The sequence below is a fragment of the Narcine bancroftii genome, chromosome 1 (assembly GCF_036971445.1).
Source record: "Narcine bancroftii isolate sNarBan1 chromosome 1, sNarBan1.hap1, whole genome shotgun sequence".
Classification (NCBI taxonomy): Eukaryota; Metazoa; Chordata; class Chondrichthyes; order Torpediniformes; family Narcinidae; genus Narcine; species Narcine bancroftii.
Window position 1 is genome coordinate 192,488,803 of NC_091469.1, and position 15,875 is coordinate 192,504,677.

Genomic DNA, 15,875 nt, shown 5'->3' on the forward strand with positions numbered 1-15,875 from the left:
AAAGATTTTGAGACTACATTAGGCTGGTGCAATTGTTTCATGAACAGGAAAAATCTGGTATTACATCAAAAAGCAAAAATTGCACAGAAACTACCAAAAGATCTTGATCATAAAGTTGCAAGTTTTCACCAGTTTATTAAACGTAACCAACTGAAACACCAGTTTGCATTGGCAAATATTGGAAACATGGATGAAACCCTTATGAATTTTGACATGATTGGCAATAGAACAGTGGAATGGAAAGGTGTTAAAACTATGGTTCGACAATGTGTGGAACAGGCAGTTTACACAAAGAATGGAGTTTGCTGGTCAGGGATATGTTTTGAAGCCACTTAACTGAGAACACTAAAATAATACTTATGTGGTGGTTATCCCAGGTGGTTTGACATCTATATTGCAGCCTCTCGATGTCTGCTTGAATGAGCCATTCAAAGACCATGTGCACGAGGAATGGAATACATGGATGTCAAATACAGAAATGTTGTTTACAAAAGCCGAGGCAATGTGTGCTGCATCACTTGATATGCTGTGTAACTTTGTGCTCGAGGCATGGGACAAAGTTAAAGTATAGAGTGATAAAATAGCATTTCTTGTGCATGGCACGGAAGATGGTTTATTGTGGGACACTGATGTTAAGCTGTGAAGTTTAAACTGTGAAAGTATGGATGTGCTTGACATCATCTTTGCTTCAGACAATGATAGCGAGAGTGATTTTTGAAGGGTACTAAATGTGTTGTTTTCAGACAATAATAGCGATTTTGAAGGATGCTAATTGTGTTGTTTTCAACGAAAATCTGTCGCAGTTGGGTTTTTTGTTCCTTTTCAGGGTCGACTTATACACTGAATCGATTTTTCAAGGGTTGACTTATTCGCCGGATCAGTGTGGATTGGATTTTGAGCTGAATTTAAGGTCTCAAAAGTATATCCGGCGTAAAAGTTGACCCCCAATTTTTTGAGAGGTTTTGGATTTTGTGACTCACCTTGTAAGCCGAAATATACAGTAGGTCTGACCCAGCTGAATCATTGATAAAATTACAAAGAATATTAGAAAAATATGGAAGAATATTGGGCAGGATTAATAGGAAGGGTAAATTGTATAAAAAAGAAGATAATGCTGTGACAGAATATAGAAATGTTTTTGGGAGATAGATTGGGTTTGTTAGTGTAGGTCACATACAAACACTTTAAACAGATCTTATTTAATGCTAGACATGTCGGGGCCTCAGAGCCTTTGTAAAAGCTTTGAAGAGTGCTCAAGAGACAACTAATGGATTGTTGTTTACAATAAGGCAACAGATGAAAGAGCTTGTCGGAGCTGCATTCTGTCTGGAGGGGAACTTGCTGTTCTAAGAGAATCATGTGGTTTTGCAAGCAGAGAGGTGTGTGTGTGTGTGTGTGTGTGTGTGTGTGTGTGTGTGTGTGTGTGTGAGAGACAGTCAGATCAGTTCTACAGTTTTATGGACCCAGCAGCAACTGGGAATAGAAATAGGAACATTTGTACATGTTATGAGGTTGTGTGTGAAGGTAAGACCTTTCTGGCAGAATATTACTGAAATACTAACAAGGAAAACAGGGTGCCCTTCGCAGATGACCTGGAGTTTTAACTTTTCGGCAATTTTATTGAAATAAGTAATAAACTAAATTCCAAATTTCATTTGTTAAAATAGCTTTATCTGTGGCAAAAAAAATGTTGCCATTACTTGCAAGTTCGATTTCCCCTCTACAGCTAGCATGGTGGAAGACAAATGAACAGGTATATATTGGATGAATATATATGGAAAAAAAAATCACATACAATCTAAAAGACAAATATGATGCATTTATAAAAATATGGCAAACATATTTGGATTATATAGGGGCCCAAATATAATTTTTTTTAAAGTGCTATTATAAAAATGTGAGCTCCCCAATGAAGACTTTAGTTTTTTAAAACCCAGATGTAAGCCCTGATCGTGTATGGATTTATACTGTTTGGGGGGTGGGGTGAGGGGGAATGGGTTGTTTTATTTTGTAAGAAAAAGTTGTTTTTATCTATGTAGAAAATGAAAAAAATTTGATGTGTATATAGGGAAAAATAAAATTCAAAATAAAGAAATAGCTTTTCATTGTGTCTTACTGAATAGAGCTTCAGTGTTTACTTGCAGAATATTGTAGAACATCTGAACTTGAAATCCTAGAGGCAAGTGTGGTACCAACAAAGATGGCTTTCAACTTAAATTCTGAGCATCCTTGCTGAATATTTGTGCCATAATCTCACCAAACATAGAACTGTGGGTAAGGTTTAATGAATTATTAATGTACATTAAAACCCAGTTTTCTTTGTATGTTGCAGAAGCCTCCATTACATTAAAGTTGAGTTTTCTTGCATTCTGTTGAATGCTTCATCCTTCATTCAGCACAACCAGGAAAAAAATTAAATTGTCATTCATCTCTAATCCTTTATGCAATACTGACAACTTGTCTGTGACTGCACTTCAAAAGTAATTGATTAGCTGTGAAGTGTGTTGGGATATCCTGAGGGTAAAAGAGAAAGTGCAAAATCAAAAATAAACGACAGATGCCAGATATCTGAAATAAGAACAAATTGCTGGAAGCATTCAGCAAGATGGGCAGCATCTGTGGAATTGGCAATTAATGTTTCAGGGTAAAGACCCTCTTCAGGCAGAAGTTCTGCATCTCAGCTCACTGAATGAAGGAGTTCATCGAATGTACAAGGGAAAGCAAGTTTATGATTTGAACTCTCTTTGGATATAAAAGTTTCAATCTGGTTCTGATATTTTTATCACTGTCCAATTTTTGTAAACATATGGATGGACAACCCAATCTGATGCAGATGGAGGGGAAGCTGAATGGGATTTGAATGTTCTTGAGTATTTGTAGCTTTTTGATTCATTCATATTTCAGGTTCCATCACTAACTGTTTGAATCTCAGCCTGGTTTACTGTTGCAAGCAAGTGCTTCATTTGTGAAATCCCAAATTTGTTATTGAGCATGTTAGCGCAAGCTGATCATTTCATATCACTCACTTAGGAGAGGGTGGTTATTGGAATTTGTGTGTTAATATATCGGAGTATAAATTCATTCAAATGTCAGCTTTGATCATGATAAAGGATCCTTTAAATAGAGGGGCCTCATCTCAATTAGCCAGGAACAATGCAATGACAGCCGAGGAACTGGAAGAGTTCAGCACCCAGCCCTCTTGTCCTACCTCCTTCAGTCCTGTTGCTAAATCTGATTCTGTGTCGAACACCAGTGCAATTGCTGGTTTGCTGAAAGCATCATGTCTTTGGTAAATCTTAATGATCACAATCTCAAATTTTTATCTCAGTAGAGTTTGTTAGCCCTATCTTCTCCATCTCAAAGAACACCATCTCAGTGGCTTTACCACCATTCTGAAACTTTATAAGCAGCATGAAATAAGAACTTTCAGATGTCTCTGTGGATTTTGACTCAGTGAAATACCTTCACCTGTGTACTTGCTCTAAACCCAACCTTGCAGACATGTGTTGACCATCATGGCTTCACAAATAATTCTTGTGTATGAATAACCTAATGATATTGACACTGCCTAACTCTGCAGTCTCACCTTGACATAATATACTCCACTCTCCCACAACTTTGTTCTCTCTGGATCTTTGCAGCGTCCCCTACCACAATTAAGGCTGTTTTATCTGCTTAAGATCCTCATTCCGGAGTTATTTCCCCAAATCCATTTGCATTTTCATCAACTCTCCTCATACAAGATTTAAAATCCTCTTCTCTCACTGTGCATTCAGTCACCCTTCCATTGGCTTGTTATAATTTTTATCTGTGTGCGCCGTGGGGAATTTTACTAAATTAAAAATGTAGTATCTTGTAATCTTATAGCACTTGCCACTATCTTGTTTATGATAACTCTGTCAGGAAAGAGATTACAGTTGCTCACCTCATTTCCCCATCACTCTTGCATGCTGTTGTAAAATGCTAAGAGCTTCCGCTCTATGTTCCAAATTTGAGGATCACGGGAGTAGTACCCCAATTTAAATCTATCCGTTTGGTATGTTTATTAGATCTGCAAATGTAAACTTTAATATGGGTGCGAAGGAAATGGTATTTAACGGGTGGCATAATTTTAAGTTCTCCATTCCTAAGAGCCATCTTAGATTAACTTGGATATGTTTTTAGCCAGGTCACAATGATCCAATATGTGTAAATCAGGTTCTGTTTAGTTACCATCAGAACGGTGCAAATAGTTGAAAGGTCATTGTCTGCCCTTCCTCTTGAGTATTATTCTTCCTTTGATTTTTGATAAAAGAAACTACATTAATTGTAGGAAATGCTTGTCTATCAAAATTAATGTCAACCCATGGATATATTTTAACATCCACATATGCAAGACATCTGTAGGGGAAAGAGGAAAAAGCATAAATATAATCAAATAAATTAGATAACTGCTACAGCATGAGTGTAGGCTAAAGGACTGAAATTAAATACTATCTAAATTTTAATTGTCGGATCCTTTATATTTGAATGGCTCAAGCATCCTGGCATCAGTCAAAATTGTTCTATTGTGACTAAATGTTTAATTGCTGAGAGTTCAGTGATTGTTTCTGAAAATACTGAATCTTGCCATATTCATTTGTGCACTTTGGGGTTAATGGGAGGATGAAAGCCATTACAAACTGGATTTGGTGTAATGTTCACTCTCCCTGGCTGATTTTTAAAGTCTCTCTGGCATGCTGTGGCGCCTGCTATGGCTCATACTCTGTTTCCCCCCCCCCCCCACAAAACCCCAAAAATCTCTTGCCATTTGTCTCTGAAAAAGGCCTTGTTTATTGGGAATTCTCTGTCCAGGTTTGTAGCGATGGCAAAACATTTCTTCAGGATTCTGAAGCAAGTGTGTAGCTATAGTTATTGTTTGAGTATTACTGCTACCTTTCCATAAACTAGGCAGGGTGCATTTAGGTCTCAATGTCAAGAAAACCATTCAGATTGAATGATAATTTCCACATGGCATTTGTAAGAAAACTGTGCTGGATTGGTTTAGTGTGATCAGAACAGTTTTGACAATTGCTTGTGGTGTATGTGCTTTAAACATGGTGAAAGTGCAGAAGGTTGATTACATTTTTCTGCACTGACAGTAAAGAGTACAAGAAGCAGCATACCTTCGTAAAACATTGGGTTTTAAAATTTATTTACAATAATATTACTATTCTTTCAAATTAGGAATTTGACCCAGAGAAAAGTTTTAAAGTAGAGACACTAATGAGTTAGTGAGTGTAAAACTATCTTAAAATCATAATTGCTTTTGATACGAGTTATCTCCAGACATTTTCATTTTTAATTTGGAGATACAGACCCCTTCCGGTCTACAAACCCATGCCACCCAATTACACCCATGTACATCTTTAGAACATGGTAGCAAGCCAGAGCACCCAGAGAAAACCCACGCAGACATGGGGCGAACGCCCTTACAGCATCACATTCGAACCAGGATCACTGTCGCTGTAATAGCATTGCATTAACCGCACCACCCTAATCCTTCCACCTAATCAAGCCAGCACTTCAGATTGGCAGGTAAATTGTTGGAGATGTTGACATTATGCAGAGACATTTGGACTGAGGCTGTCCACCAAGGTGGATTTAAAAGATCCCACCCTCTCTCCTGAAGAAACAAGAGTTATGCAAATTGCAGCCATATTTCCTTGCAATGGAGCTGTTACATTTTAATTGAATTTAAATTTAGAATGTCATTGGTGTATAAAAAGGGTTTTCTGATGTATCCAGTAGTGCCTGGAATGTTTGTAAATATTTAAATAACATTTGAATTCTGTTAAATGTAGTTGGCATTGGAAGAATCTCTTTATTCCTGTGGAGCAGTGGGCAACTAGTCACTTCTCTTGTTCTTTGAAAAACAAATGTTTTTTGGCAGGTGTTGAGAAAGGTTTATGGAAACCATAGTCCTGAGGGTATGTTGCATCAATAGGCCTTATCACACCACAGTGTAAAATAGGGATTCCTGGGAACCCTCCTGTGAACCTGCAGTGTGAAAATTTCGGCCTGGGAAAATTACCCAGATCCACGGCCCTATCTCTTAGGTAGGGCCACGGACCCAGGTAATTTCCTTGGGCCGCTCTCTCCCTGTGGTGTGAATCAATAAATGGCTGAGCAGGGGAAGTGTCGTGACGTCAGTGCTTGCATCGCTTGTGTTTCTGCTTCATTGTGTTTTCATTTCAGCATTTCAACTTGTCAACCTCAATTTTCCTTCAATAAATCAGTTCCTTCTGCTATTTTTCTCTTGCATTTCTAAAATCCTATATATTCAAATTACAAAATATAAAATTTCACAAAATAGTTTCCAAGCTTAATATAACATGAAGGTTTAACTGTGCTGATGCTTGTTACCTTAAATTATGAAGTTCCGACTTAAGCAGCAATGATTTTCGTTCTAATGATTTTATCTGGTCACATTTGCCCAATATTTAAGAATCTGTGCTGTGTAAGAAGCAGTTCATCGTCATTCGCTTTGCTGTCTTTTAAAAGAAGAGCTTACTCAGGAGGTTGCAAAAGTGCATTCAGACCATCAGAGCCTATTTTCTATTTAAATAGCTGAGTACCCTTCTCTTGGTCATCACTAAATTTCTATCTATTTATTTATAATATATTATTCACTCACTTTTTCTTGCTCTTTCTCTTGCACTTGTTCTTGCTCGTTCCCTCTCTCTGCCTGTTGCGCTTGCACTCGCTCTCTATTGTGCGGTTTTTTTCTTTTCCTCCCCGTGGTAGGACATCCTGTAACTGTGTAATGCACCACTCACTACGTCATTGCTGGGGGCGGGATCCCTGCTAAATTACCAGGGAGGGAAAACTACAGGGAAAGGCCTGTGATGTCCTGTCTTCTCGGGAATTTCTTCCGGTCCAAGTAGGGTCGCCTCTCGCCCGCAGAGTGAAAAGGCCTGTTGTTGAAGGAAATACATATTTGGGCTATATGGAGGGCATTTAGTCTCTGGTGTGCACCTACCTTTTGAATCTTGCGGACATCTTGTATATAGAACTACCTTCAGGTTCTGTGCTGCTGATGTATTCTTTTTCTGCCTGGGCATGCCTTCACAAAGTTCAGTTCTCATTGGCATGTGAACTTCACTGTGGGAGATTATTGTCTGTTACCATCATTCATTCAGTCAAGTGGAAGGTTTCTTCCAACCAGAGTACTTCCTGCTGGCAAAAGAGAACTTTGGAAGAGTGACAAATCAAATAGTCTAGGAACGTGCAGCCTCCAGGAAAATTGATGGCAAGTAGGCTTAGTTTGCAGTCTGGATTGATCCTTCAGCCCAGTTCCCAAAATCATCTTTTGGAGTTGGTTCCATGCGACTTGAGAATATTTTGTATGCTATTCCATATTATGTGAATGGGCATCCTCCATTGATCTGCACTTGGATGATTCCCCATGTGTCTCCTGCTCAGGAATGCTGTGATCATCTGGTTTGACCTCTGGTGAGGAGGAATTCTCCAATGGAGGGGTCGTTTACTCAGAAGACCTTTCTCATTGGAAACTGGGTGGGGGGAGGGTGCAGTGGGATTCATAAAGCAGTTCTTCATTTTTTAAAAAGTTCCTCGACCCCCTAGGCTGTGCTTCCCTGGCTTTCTGCCTGAGGAAGTTCGTTCTCCATTTTGACATGACTTGTGAACATGAAGGGGCTGTTCCAAGTTTTTGGTTGCACTTCAGAGCCTCGTGGCTGTCAAAAGAGTCCTTCTGTCCTGATTGTTTGCCCCCTCCCCCATTTCTAAAATTATGAATAATGCTCCTGGAATATGTGCTTGCAATCTAGCCCCTCTGTGTCTGATGGGCTCTACAAGCTGGAGAGCACCTTGAGCATCTTCAGCTGAGTACATTGTACATAGTTTTAACATTTGTAAAATAAAATTACTTTGAACATAATGTAAAGATGATGAATTGAAGGCCGAGCGTCACTTGTTTGGATTGATTATAATCTTCATAGAAAGAGAACAAAGGTCAGTTGCCCAAAAAATGACTTCTTAATGGGGAAGTTGGCCTATTCATGCTACCATAAACTTTTGGAGCGCTAATTAATGACAGCCCCTTTCCTCCTCCATTGAGTTATTTCTCACAGCACCTTTGACCCTCCTTTCTCTCCCAATAACCATCTCCTATAAGTTTCTATTCCCAACTCCTGACAGATGAAATGTGATCTTTGATTCATTGCTTTGGTTTGTTGCAATTTCTTTTTTAGTTATATTTTAACATTTTGGTACTTTGATTATGTGTAATCATACTGCTTTATTTTACCTATCAGCTCAGGCTACAGGAACTGCTCCAGGAACTCCACAACAGAGTTCGCAACCGGATTATAGTGCAGCCTGGGCAGAGTATTACCGACAACAAGCAGCGTACTATGGACAGGCCACACAAGGGCAGGCCCCTGGTCATCAGGTATGTATTGGTGTTACTTAATCAAGTGGCATAGAAATACTTCCATTGCAGAGTGCTCTGAGTATTGCCAGCTGCCACTTTGCCCCTCAAGTCTCTCATCCTGGCCAGGTCATCAAATGAAAATCCAAAGTGCACTTCTTGCCTGGAGGAAGGGGCTGTGTAAGGAAACTGCACATCTGAGAAGCTCATCAGTATCTTTAGCACTGAGCTTCATTTTAAAAGAAAGATGGTTTATTTATTCTTGCTTGTTAATGGAGCTGTTAAATTGGAGACACCCTATTTTTGTCCACATACTAGTCTTTTTATTTCCTTCAAGTAAAACTATTTTCCAAAAGGTTTGACTATTACCCTGACTTTAAGTATCCTGGGTGACTGATTTGCAGCGCACACTTGCCTATGACCCTAGAATTTCCAGCTTAAATTTATGTGCTTGTCAATCTCTGTCGTCTTAGTATTATTAAAGTCCATCTCTATGACTGACATTTTATATAGCTTTGTGTCATTGTGTGGATTCCAGGAATGGGATATTCATTTTTGCTCTGCATTCGCTTCCTTTCACGCTTCTATTTATAAAAGCAACGTAAACTATTTCATTTTTCCTCATTTACCTTCCCTCTAAGTCTATCCTACATGTTTTAGCCACTCACTGTTGTGCAAGTTCCACATTATCACAATTCCCTGGGAATGGTAATTAATTTTCACATAAAATCCTTCTTGGTTTGTCGTTGGCTACAGAGTCGTCAGGAGTACAAACCTTTTCTGTGTAAAATCCAAAAGCAAAGGATCATAACGATACAACTTTGATGTGATCATCTGGTTTGACCTCTGGTGAGGAGGAATTCTCCAATGGAGGGGTCGTTTACTCAGAGACCTTTTTCATTGGAAACTGGGTGGAGGGAGGGTGCAGTGGGATTCATAAAGCAGTTCTTCATTTTAAAAAAAGTTCCTCGACCCCCTAGGCTGTGCTTCCCTGGCTTTCTGCCTGAGGAAGTTCGTTCTCCATTTTGACATGACTTGTGAACATGAAGGGGCTGTTCCAAGTTTTTGGTTGCACTTCAGAGCCTCGTGGCTGTCAAAGAGTCCTTCTGTCCTGATTGTTTGCCCCCCCCCTCCCATTTCTAAAATTATGAATAATGCTCCTGGAATATGTGCTTGCCAATGATCCTAGAATTTCCTGCTTAAATTTATCTGCTTGTCAATCTCTGTCGTCTTAGTATTCAAAGTTGTAGAGAAAATTGCACGTGCTGGAATCTTGAGATTCCAAAGAAACCAGCACCATCATCCATGGATAGAAATGATCAAGCAATGTTTCATGTTGGGACCCTTTATCAAGACTAAAGGCACCTGACCTGAAACATTGCTTAATCTTTTCTACCCATGTGTGCTGCATGACTGGCTGAGTCCCTTCTAAGTTGTTTATCTGTAAAGTGAGAGACGCAGCAAACAATTGGAAAGTATCTTTCACTTTGTCCTGTTTGATTAGTGAGTAGAGCCGATTGAACAGCTTCTTGACCCTTGCAGGTTTAGCCCATTTCTGCCATTGTGGTTTTGAGCACTGAAGTCTTAAATATAATGAAAGCGCCTTGCTCCTAATCAGTGCTCTGTCCTTGAAAATGTATGTTTAGTGTAGATCTCAGATTAGAATAGGATTCAATGTCTCTCTTATAGGTACCTTTATTCAAGACTGGAGGAGGAGCAATAAAGTTGATGGGAATGTGAAGAGCGCTCCATAACTAAAGAGCCCAAGAACTATAAGAGCACGTTGGCCCTTCTAATCTGTGCTGAACTGTTATTCTGCCTAGTCCCTGCACCCATTCCATATCCCTCCCATCCATGTATCTGTCCAAATGTTTCTTGAATGTTATAATTGAGCCCATTCACCACTTCAGCTGGCAACTTTTTTCATGCTCCCACCATTTACACTGTGAAGAAATTCCCCCTAAACTTCTCTCCTTTCTCCCTTAACCCATGTCCTCTGGTTTGTATCTCACTTAACCTCAGTGGAAAAAACTGACTTGCATTTATCTATACCTTTCATATTTTTGTATACCTCTATCAAATCACCCCTTATTCTTCTATGCCTCGGGGAATATCATCCTAATTTGTTTAACCCATTTCCTCAAATCCCAACAACATTCTAGTGAATATTCCCTGCACTCTTTCAATTTTATTTACCTTTCATAGCCAAGTAACAGTGAATGTTCTGGGGAAAATAGGAAAAGGTTTTGTAAAATTTTGCAAATGATTTGTAAAATCATCGTCTCCACAACACTCTTTAACCACTGCCCTGGGCAACCATAACATTAACATTTATTGCCGTTCTTTTACAGGATCAATAATTTGATGTCCTTGTGAAGAAATTTGAATCATTATGGATGTGGAGCCTTTTTTAATAAAGGGTTAAAAAATCATGACGCCTTGAAGAAGAAAATCTTAAACTTTTGTTTCTGAACACTAGAAAAAAATACTTATTACGATAACTTCCTAGATTTACCATTAATGAAGTAATAATGAAGTTGAGGGGTGCAGATGTTGTGAAATGAACATTTGGGGATTCTTAAACCAAATCAATGGTTTGGACAGGCTAAAATGCAAATGGTTGTTTGTTCTGTTTTTAAATTTTTTTTAAATTACTCCCCAACATCAGCTGCACTACACATGAGTTTTTAAAAGTATAAAAGTAGTGTGAATGTGGGGACTTGAAGGTGGTGCATTGTTGAAATATATACATCCCTGTGATAGATGGGTAGGAATATTGGTGCTGGTACTGCATTTCCTGATACTCAGTAATGGCAAAGCACGAGTCACAGGTTATCTATCGGTCTAGAGTTTTGTACAGTGTTTGACCGAACGGTACTAACGACCACAGTATATATATATATAATATATATTATATATATATTTATAATATGTCTCACTTTTGTGAAACTGTGCCTCCATCCCTATGTGACTGGGCACTAAATACAAAACTGTGTTGGACTGGTAAATTTTTGTACTGGTCTATTAATTCTATTGTGTGGGGAAGGAGGCAAAACGAAGAGAAAGGAAGTTAGCACAACAGAAACTTCTTTTTATAAGGAGTTAAAATGAGAACTGTGAATAATAATTTAATGTTTTTTTTCCAAAATACATGTTTTACGTAGGTGATTGTTGGCAAAGATGAGATTTAAAAAAATGTTATATAAAAAAAAATAAAAAAAAACAAATTTAGGCACATTTTGTAATTGATAAATTAACTGAACAGCAATGTGCACATCTGTACATGGATATAATGGAAGAACACTGCCATTCACATTTTAGCTTGCCTTCCATCCCGTTTTACCCCCTTCAAAATAAACATTCTGGCCTGAAAGGGGAGCCACCACCCGCCCCCCCCCCCCCCATGAGTTAAAGACTTGATGATCGTATCCTTTCTGAATCTGTCCTGCAATTAGATTGCAACTGTCTGTATAATTGCCTGAAAAGAAAGATGAGATAATAAATGAGAGTACAGGTTTTATTTTTTAGTATGAATAAAAACCAAAAAAAGTTGATTGTGTTTGCTATACACTTCTCAAATATGGACTCGACAAAGTCTCCACGAGCCATCCTAATGACTATTTTTTAATTATTCTTAAGTGGTGTGATCTAATATGTATGATTATGTTTAGCAAGTGAATGAATCCTAGTATTAATTACGTATGTGAAACAAAAATTACGTTGATTAAAAGGGGATGGTTATTAAGTTGAAGCTGTTTAACTTGTAGTATTTGCCTTTGTACAGTTAACAGTGTAGATAACCAGGGACTTTAGTTCTGTTTTTAATGACCTGAAGTTTTCTGGACATTCCGTTTAAATTGTACTGATTTTTTTCTATTAATGCTCGAGATATCTAACTTTGGGAAGCGCAACTGGTTTGAAAAAATGAACAGCTCTGTGCAGCATGTTAAAGAGATGTATCCCTTTTATTTTACTGACACTTGCATTTTACACTCTATAATAAAATGTCCACAACATTTCTTTGTGGGAAATTTGGCCTGACTTTGATTTTGCTTTATTTTTTTTTTGGTTGATGTCAGATGTTAAATGGCATTATCCCTTTTTCTCTCTACAGAGAGATATGTCTGATATGATGTTATGAGAAGGGATGTCTTAAAAACCAGTATATTCTTCATTACTGTTCTTCCAGAAAAAGGGTGTGTTTAATCTGACCTTTGGTCCAGTCCAGGTTGAGTTCGTTCTTTACACTTTTTTTGCAAGCCAATATGGAGCAATAATTGCATAAGTTTCTCGAACAGTCAGAAGATGGGTCTGTATTTGGAGTTCAGGAGAAGTGTGCAGGAGTAATGAAGTAGCCCAGCCTAATAATAATTACCCTCCCATTACATTGGCTAAATGGGAAATGCTAGATAGAGAGGATATATTAATTGACTTCTGTTTTGCAATTTCTGGTTGTTTGAAAAGCAGCAAGCCTTTATGTGGATATGCTATTTAAGATGTTCCTTAAAATCTGTTTTTCATCATATGTGCACCTGCGATCTTTAAAACTTGAATTCTCACTTTGCCCATGTTGAAATGATGAGCATTCACATTGACTAATTTCCTTTCCAAAAAAATGACTGGTTTAATGTGAGGAGGATCACAGCATCTATGATGTTCAGTTTGAATACTTGAAGGCTTTGCATAATTGCAGCGGCAAACTGGCCCCGTTTGTTACGCGTGGACGGTGGGGCAGCTGCCGCAAAGATGGTGTCGGGGGATCGTCTCTTCCGGGACACGCGAGCACCGGTGCGTAAGGGCGGAACAGAGTCAGGCTTAAAGGCTGCATGCGAGATTCAAATAAATGCAGTTAGTTGTGATACCTGAGCGCACAGCCTGCCGCTTCATTACATAATTGCAGCGGCAAACCGGCCCCGTTACGCGTGGACGGTGGGGTAGCCGCCGCAAAGATGGTGTAGGGGGACCGTCTCTTCCGGGACACACGCGAGCACCGGTGCGTAAGGGTGGAACAGAGTCAGGCTTAAAGGCTGCATGCGAGATTCAAATAAATGCAGTTAGTTGTGATACCTGAGCAAACAGCCTGCCGCTTCACTCTCTGTGCTGCGCTCACTCACCACACACTTTATTGGTGACCCTGAAGACTCAACACAATGGAACAAGCAGCTGTAGGCAGCATTGGGTTGAAGCTGCCGAGTTTCTGGATAAACATGCCCTGCGTTTGGTTCACCCGAGAGGAGGCCCAGTTCCAGATCAAACAGATAACCTGTGATTCAACAAGATACTTCTACATTGTCAGCTTGGTCGACCAGGAAACCGCCTCACGAGTAGATAACCTTATTCAGGTGCTGCCAGAAGACATGGCTCTGAAAAATCTACTCGTTAGCATGTATAGCCTCTCACAATGCGAGTGAACAGCCAGGCTCATGTCCTTGGATGGTCTGGGCGACAGGCCCCTCATGGGAGAAATGCACACACTGGCAAAAGGGCACAAGCCCTGTTTCATGTTCGAGAAAGTGTTCCTTGAACAGATGCTCAAGGACCTCAGGATCCTATCGGCCGATGCCAATTTCAGCATCCCGCGCAAGGTTATGGCGTGTACAGATGTCCTCGCCCACTCTAAACGTGAGGCAGTAGACTCCATCAACCATGTCTCACTGCCACCACCAAGGACAACACCAAGTTCAGCCCACCACATGAGCGGGCTGCTACCCATCAGAAAACAGGTCCGATCGCAAATAGTGTTTCTATCACCAAAATTGGAGGGCATCCGCCTGCAAGTGCAGCCAGCTATGTTCGTTCCCGGGAAACGATGGAGCCAGCTGTCATTAGTGGCTACAGAGGCTGGCCAAAGAAATAGCCTTCTCCATGTTTGGGACAGCATTTCAGGCTACTGGTTCCTTGTGGACACAGGGTGAAGATAAGCATCATTCCCTCTACTGCTTTTGAAACATGCACAAAGCCCTAGGACCCAGCCCTTCGAGCCGCCAACAGCACCACCATTCAATCCATAGGAAAAAGACAGATTCCTGTACATTTCGGCAACACTTTCAAATAGTCCTTCACACTCGCTTCGGTGGACAAGCCCCTGGTCAACGCGGATTTCCTACAGGCGCACCCTGTCGTTGACCTCCAGGGCATACGGCTAGTCCACGCAGAGACTTTCCACATGGTGCCTCTTGACAAGTCCAATGAACCATCCACCCAGCCCGCTTCCATGGAGACCAAGCATGGCCAGTGCAGCCACCTCCTGGCGGACTATCCCTCCATTCTGTGCCTGCAGTTCCCGGCAGCCAAGCCCAAACATGGCATCCAACACCACATTGCTACCTCTACCCCACCTGACGCGTAGCACCAGACAAACTCACCCTCACTAAGGCAGAATTTTGGCACATGGATGAACTGGGCATTGTTCGTCGGTTATGGGCCTCACCCCTACACTTGGTGCCTAAGTCCAATGGCAGCTGGAGGCCCTGCAGAAATTACAGATGTCTCAATGATGCAATGACATTGGACCGCCACCGAATTCCCCATATCCAGGATTTTGCAGCAAATCTCCACAGGACAAAACTCTTCTCCAAGGTCGACCTGATGTGGCTATACCATCAAATCCCAGATGATGAACAGAAGACTGCAATCATCACCCTTTTTGGCCTTATTGAGTTCCTATGCATGCTGTTCGGGTTGAAAAACAACGCAGTCCTTTCAGTGCCACATGGATATGGTTGGAAAGGACTTGCCTTTCCTCTTCGTATACCTTGAAGATATCCTGGTTGCCAGCAGCACGCCCGAGGAGCACATGAAACATCACCAGCTTTTCACCCACCTCATACAGTTCAGCCTCACCATCAACCCAGAGAAGTGCTAGTTCAGCCTCACAGAGATAGACTTTCTAGGCCACAGAATTACCCCAGCAGGAGCTACCCCGTTGCCAGCCAAGGTTGAGGCCATCCAGTGGTTCGCCAGACCAACAACAATGAAGGGACTTCAGGAATTCGTGTTCATGGTGAATTTCTAGAGCGGATTCATCCGGCAACTGCCAAAACCATGTGCCTGCTTTTCACGTTGATGTCGGATTCGTCGAGGGAGTTTGAATGGACAGGAGGCTCACAGTACATTCAAGCAGACTAAGGAACCCCTGGCCAACACGACGATGCTGGTACACCCATGAATGGATGTACCAATGGCCCTCTCAGTGGACACTTCCAACATCACTGTGGGCACTGTCCTGGAGCAGTTCATGAATGACTCGTAGCAGCCTCTTGCTTTGATGCCTGCGGCCGCCCGAGTCACAATGCAATGCTTTAGTTAGGGAGCTGCTCACCCTCTACCTGGCCGTCCACCACTTCCGTTACTTCCTGAAAGGGCATCTGTTCACTGTATACACCGATCACAAGCCACTAACTTTTGCCTCCTCGAAGTCCTCCAATCCATGGTCTGCCTGACAACAAAGACATTTCTCCCTCTG

General features: G+C 40.7%; 1 protein-coding gene across 12 annotated transcripts in view; it reads left to right on the plus strand.

Moving 5' to 3' along the window:
* Nucleotides 1–12,451, plus strand: part of fubp3 (far upstream element (FUSE) binding protein 3) — a 129,701-nt gene extending 117,250 nt beyond the window's left edge. For all 12 annotated transcript variants that reach the window (XM_069886039.1, XM_069886044.1, XM_069886055.1 and 9 more), the window contains 2 exons: nt 8,295–8,431; nt 10,762–12,451. In XM_069886039.1, the coding sequence (XP_069742140.1) occupies nt 8,295–8,431; nt 10,762–10,770 (146 nt within the window). In that variant the 3' untranslated portion in view covers nt 10,771–12,451. The remainder of the gene's footprint in view (nt 1–8,294; nt 8,432–10,761) is intronic.
* The last annotated feature ends 3,424 nt before the right edge of the window (nt 12,452–15,875 follow it).